This window comes from Athene cunicularia (assembly GCF_003259725.1).
Source record: "Athene cunicularia isolate RWA chromosome 25 unlocalized genomic scaffold, athCun1 chr25_part1, whole genome shotgun sequence".
In the NCBI taxonomy this organism is placed as follows: domain Eukaryota; kingdom Metazoa; phylum Chordata; class Aves; order Strigiformes; family Strigidae; genus Athene; species Athene cunicularia.
The window spans coordinates 49601-55429 of record NW_020799134.1 but is presented as its reverse complement, the minus strand read 5'-3'; the positions used below and the strand labels follow the sequence as shown (position 1 = coordinate 55429).

The following is a 5829-nucleotide window of genomic DNA, read 5'->3' as shown; positions in this document are numbered from 1 at the left end:
CCCCAACCCCTACCCTGGGTTGTGTGGAGCCTGGCACTGGTGCCTGTGGCTTTTTGCTGGGGTTTACTGGCCAAGCTGCCCCGCTGCGGTCAACCACCCGTTTGGCCTCCGAGCCCTTTGTGCCCGACGCGGGGGCAAGTGCTGGGTTTCCCCCCCCTTGCCCACCTCAGGGTGACCCTGGCAGCGCCTAAGGGGACAAGGGTGGGCACCCATAGGGTGCTCACTACCCTCTGGGGGTACCCACACCCCTGCGAGGGGCTGGGGGGCTGCTCGGAGGATGAGGATGCTCCAGCTGCGGGCCGGGGGGCTGCCCGCTGCGCTTGTCCCCTCCAGCACGCTCACCTGCTTCTGCGAGAGACCCGGCCGGATTCGGAGCCGGTTTATCTTGGTCCTGGCCTGGCACAGCGCCCTGAGCCAACAGGGAGTTCCCTCCGCTCTACGCCAGGCTCAGACATCGGCCCTGCTGCTCTGTCTGGGGCGAGAGGCTTTATTTCCTTGGGAGAGGGCGTAGAGTCTGTTTCCCTCCCCCAGGCCTTGGTATAATAACTGAGGCGGAGGTTTAAAAAAAAAAAAAAAATTAAATATTATCTTCACGGAGCCTCTGGGGACGGCTGTTGCTTAATCACCGCAATTCGGGATTGTGTTGGGACTGAGCCGGGCTCCGAGGCAGCCTGAGTCAGATGCGATCTCAGCGCAGACCCGGCTTCTCCTGCGTATTTACCCCGGCTTTGTGCTGGGGAGGGGGAGAGCTCAGGATGCGACCGGCTGATTTAATTAGCAGACGGCTTCATTGGAGCCAGCGATGGCTCCTCGCTTGGCTGTTGGACCCTGGGGGGCTTGTTTTAGGGTTGCAGGTCGCTGGGTCCAAGTGGGCAACCCCCATTGTGAAGGCACGGCCCCCGGGATGGGCACGGGGCGGGGGGGGGCACCGCCTGCCCACCCCCGTGCTCCCCCCTGGGCTCCCTTCAGCCGTTTGAAGGATCGAATGTGGTTTCTTGTTTTCATCAGCTCGCAGACAATGGGGCTGGGGGGAAGGCAGGGAGCCCATCTCCCTGGCGTCAGGCAGGCCTCCGTCAGCCCCGGCTCCTCACTCCGGCTACATTTTAGATGTCGGGTCTGTTTGCTGAGGGCCAGCACGCCTGGCAGATGCTTTATGGCTTTATTGTCCAGCTGAGATGCTTGGGGAGGGGGCCTCGGAGAAAACCTGGGGGGTTCACTGCCTTCCCCAGCCGCCCCCGTGCGAGCGCCAGCGATGGAGCCGCGAGCGCTCGGACCCGGGGGCATCGTGGCACCGGCGCTGTGGGACCAGCCAGACCCCACCCAAGAGGTTGTTTGGTTTTTTTCTCTTACTCCTCGCCTGACCCCCACGGATCCCACCTCCACGCTGCTTTTCCAGGCTCGGAGACACGGATAATGCTGTCTGCCCGCCACAGCTGGCAGAATTTAGGAGGGTTAAGCCTTAGGCACCTGGAGCTGATGGAGCCGAGGGATCATCGATGTAAAAGCGCAGTTGTTTGTGCTACTGGTGGCCCTTTGGGGTCAGAATTGGCCTTTTTGGGTGTTGCTGCAGCTCTCTGGGGACAGACCTTCCGACGATGCTCTTGGAGAACGCGCTGGAAGGAAAGTAACGGCCCGAAGCTCGAGCGTGGAGCCCTGCGCCTCCTCAGCTCGCCCTGGCCCCGCATCCCGGGTGCCGGTGACCACCGGAGCGGCAGCCTGGGATTGCGGGATCCCAGGACTCCGGGATGTGATCTGGGATCTGTAGGTTTGTCCCTTCATGCCGATATCCCACCCAGAGGTGCCGCTGGTGTGGCTGGAGGGACGCTGGTGGGAGCAGGAGGGGCCAGGGAGGTGTGATGGGGGCTGGCGACGTGCTGGGCATCACGGTGCCACCCCACCTCCGCCTGGACCCGGCGCCAGAAACCACGAGGGCGAAGCTGTCGCTTGTCTTCCCGGGGAGCCCCGAGCGCTCCCCACAAGCTCGGGCCGGGGCAGATGATGGGGGTGCGAGGATTTGGGGTGCAGGCTGAGCCCCCGCGCTGGGTGCTGAGGGAGAGATGAGCGGGCAAGGAGTGCGGCAGGCCGTAGGGCTGCAGTTAGGATCCCTTGGTGCCGGCGAACGTTTTGCAATGCAAATACCTTTTTTTTTTTTTTTTTTTTTTTCTCCCTCTGGTTCTAGATCTCGGTGCAGAGTCATTTTTACCAGCGAGGAGGCAGCTAGTCCATCCCCGCCGCCCGATGTGGCTGCGACCTCCATCGCTCTCCCGGACACGCAACGGGATGGAAATGCCGGGTGAAAGGCTGGGATTTGTCCCGTAGTCACACACGGGCACTTCCCCGCCGGAGGAAACTTGGTGGGGACCGAACGCTCGAGGGACTGGACATTCCTGTGGATGTTGTAACAGTCCCGAGCGATCGTAATTAAAGCTGGCAGTTTGGAAGGGATGTTAAACTTTCTGCATCCAAGCTGACGCTGAGCAATTTGAGAGCAGAATGAGACCCCGTGGGGGAGTTGGATTAAACCACTCGGGCTTCCCATGGGCCGTTCCCGCGTCCCTCTGAAGCTCCCGGTCGTGCCAACGGACCAAAGAGCTGGAAGTTTGTGGTTTCTTCCCAGCGGCGGCTGGGGGACGGGGGCGGCCCTTTTCCCAGCCCGACACGGGGGGACTCGGCCGTGGAAATGAGCTGAGCAGCCTCTGGGTTGAGGGATGCGCCGTGAGCTCGCTGGGAAGCCTCAGCTGAGAGGAGGTTTGGACTGGGTACGGCCCGGGGAGAAGGGAAGGAAAATTGTTGGTGTTTGTGCTTTGGAGGGGGCGTGCGGAGCGGGGGAAGGCAGCGGATTGCCTTGGCGGCCTCTCCCCAGCTCCTCGGTGGATGGTGCACGGTCGGTGCTTGGGGTCCAGACCTGGCAGGGGGGATCTGCTTTGTCCCCCCCAGCTCCTGCCTAAGGAGCCTGACAGCCCCCCCAGTCCAAGCAGGAGCACGCGTGGGTTTTTTTTCTTGTAGCCGTGCACCCACCTTCTGCTCTTTGCGGGTCACCCGTGGGCACCCGGCTCCCAGTGCTGGCACCTTCCTCCATCTCCCAACATTTGGTGCTTACGTGAAATATGGCCACTGCTCCATCCCCCCCCCCGCCACCTCCCGCTTCCGTAACGGCTCGAGGGGCCGGTGGCCAGTGGGGGAGTGCGGTGGTGGCCGGCCAGGGAAGGCTCCTATTGTGTGGAGGCAGCAAGGCGTGTTGGTGTAGCCAAGCAGGCAAATGTGTCGCCGGGTGCTTGGCAAACCCGTGTGCCGGTGCCAGGAGGTCCCTCCTGTTCCCAGGCTGGTCCCGGCAGCATCCCCACCGTGGGCATCACTGCTCAGGGGTCCCCGGGCCAACCTCCCCGGTGTCAGCACAGTGAGGGAGGACAGCTCAAAAATGATGGTGTAGAGGCAAGGCTGAGGCTGGCGTTAGGTTTTCTGCCTGTCCATAAACAGCTACGGGCTCTGGCTGGCGCTGTGCCTCAGTTTCCCCATCTGTGTCATGGGCAGAGCGGCTCTTCCAGCCCTCCCGGGTTTATTGGGAGGATAAACAGCAGCGGAGTCATGTGCTGGGAATCCAAGGCCGCAGGGTCCTCCTGGCCTGCTCCGTGACTCAGTTTCCCAGTTGCCACGATGCTTGTTGGGTCCAGCAGGGAAACCGTGGCCCAGATGTGGCTGATGTTTCCTCCTGCTCCCGCTTGGCCCCGGCGGTGAGAAGCCAGCTGTCGCCGGTGTGCAAAGGGCCGCCTTCACACCCCTCTCGTAGCCACATTAGAGCATCCTGACTCAATGCCGGTATTTATTTAATTGATTTAGATTCGCAGATGCTGGAAAAAGAGCACCGGTGGCGTAAATCACTGAGCTCTGGCACGGGGACGGGTGGACGCTCGCCGATCCGCTCCAGCGCGATGGCAGCCGGTTCGGTCCCAACCCTCTTGGCCGGGACAGAAGTTGTTCAGCCGCTGATTTCTCTCTCTGCCCTTTGCTCAAAGTGGGTTTTTCTCCAGCGAACGTCGTGTCCGGCTCTTGTGAGGTCTCAGCGCTGAAGAAAACGGGGAGAGAACCACGCGCTGCCCGGTCCGAGGGGCACGCTGCCTCGCTGGGGACGGGAGGGGAGGAATTTCCCTCTTGGGCTTTGCCTTGGAGCTGTTTGAAACAAGAAAGTTTTTTCGTCTACAAACGCTTGGATCTATTTTTTGAGCATTTGAATGCAAAAGATGGTTCGTGTTTGAGGTTTGTGGACTCAAAGGCAGAAGAGACGGCGGCAGCGGCTTTTCTGACCGCCCCGAAGCTCCAGCCGAGCTCTCTCTGCTTTGAACCCTGTGATGTGCTCCAGCATCGTCCCGAGAAACCATCCAGTCTGGACTTGAAGATGTCAAGAGATGGCAAAGCCTCTCCTCCCCTGGGGAGTTTGTTCTGATGGTTAATCACCCCGCTATTAAAAATGTGAGTTTTCCTCCTCGTTTGCATGCGTCTGGCTCTCGCTCCCGGCCCTCGGCTGTTGCTCCACGTCTCTGAGGGCTCGGGAAGGCGAAGCTGCTTCTCCTGGAGACGAGGCAGCCGCTGCCAGCCTCTCCACCTGAGCACCTCGTGCTGCCGAACCGGCTTTCCCCACTCTGCCGGGCAAACCATCAAAAAAAAAATTAAAAAAAAAATCCCTTTCTTCCTCACCGGAGCAGCCAAGTTGCTCTGCCGGCACCAGAGCGACCGCGGGACAGGAGGACGAGGAGCTCCCAGCTCCAGCGACCTGCGGGATGGCTCCTTGATTTACAAATGAACCTTTGCAGAATTGCTGGGTTGGGGGGTTATTCCCCACCGCCACCGCCGCCAGCCTCTGGTGGGAGAAAATTCAGCCGTTTTGGTACCGGCAAGACGGAGGGGCCACGTCAGCCGGAGCCGAGCCCTGGTCTGGATGCGGAGGCCGCGTGTGGTTCATCGGATCACGCCGGAGCAAACCGTCCCTGGGAACGGGCCCCAAAGCCTCTGCCCGTAGCCTCGGCCCCGTTGCCAGCCCGTGACTGGAGGGCCGGGCTCGCCGTGGCCCTCGGCACCCGGTCCTGGGGCTCCTCGCTCCCCGCCCTCGGAAGCGCGTCCCTCGTCTCCCTCTTGAACGCGTCGACCTTCACCTCCAGGCTCCGGCTTTGCCTCGGGGAGCTGGACGGCGCCGGGACTCGGGGCTGAACTTGAAGTGTGGCCACTGGCCATGGGATAGCGGTGGCCGAGGAGCTTTAAATCCACGGGCTGGTGCTTGAATCGCTGTGTTGGCAAACCCCGTCTTGCTTTTGGCTGATAAATCGACTTTGCCTCTCCTGGCTCTGCCCGGGGCGGGGCGGGGTGCAGGAGCGGGGCTCAGCCTGGCTCCAGACGCCTCGGGGAGGGTGCTGGGGTACGGGGCAGGGTGCTGGTGCCACGTGGATGTGATGCCGGGGCAGGTTTGGGGGCTGTCGTGGTGTCCAGCCCACCTTCCCCTGCCCGTCGCTTTTCTCGGGTCAAGGCCACGCGAAGAGCTCTCGGGGTTGGGGGGGTTGATACCCTCAGAGGGAACCTGCGGGACGAGGGATTCAGCGCCCGGTGCGAGACACGTGGCTGAGCCACGGCCCACGCGTGGTCCCGGTCCCCGGATGTTTGGCTCCTCATTTCCTTCTCTCTTGCTTCCCGCAGCTCGCCCGCGGAGCCCCGGCACGGCCGCCCGTCCCGTGAGCGACCCCCCCATGCGCAGCCCCCCTCCGGCGCCCGCCAGCTGGATGCCGACCCCGCCGGAGGCTCAGGATGCCCCAAGTGCCTCGGTGACCGCCGGGACGGGGGACA

General features: G+C 62.4%; 1 protein-coding gene across 1 annotated transcript in view; it reads left to right on the top strand.

The window, feature by feature from the left end:
* The first annotated feature begins 1595 nt into the window (after positions 1 to 1595).
* The window catches only part of VANGL2 (VANGL planar cell polarity protein 2), a 13088-nt gene continuing 8854 nt past the window's right edge, over positions 1596 to 5829 (top strand). Inside the window, exons 1-3 of the mRNA XM_026863894.1 lie at positions 1596 to 1624; positions 2180 to 2293; positions 5362 to 5399. Of these exons, the coding sequence (XP_026719695.1) occupies positions 1596 to 1624; positions 2180 to 2293; positions 5362 to 5399 (181 nt within the window). The remainder of the gene's footprint in view (positions 1625 to 2179; positions 2294 to 5361; positions 5400 to 5829) is intronic.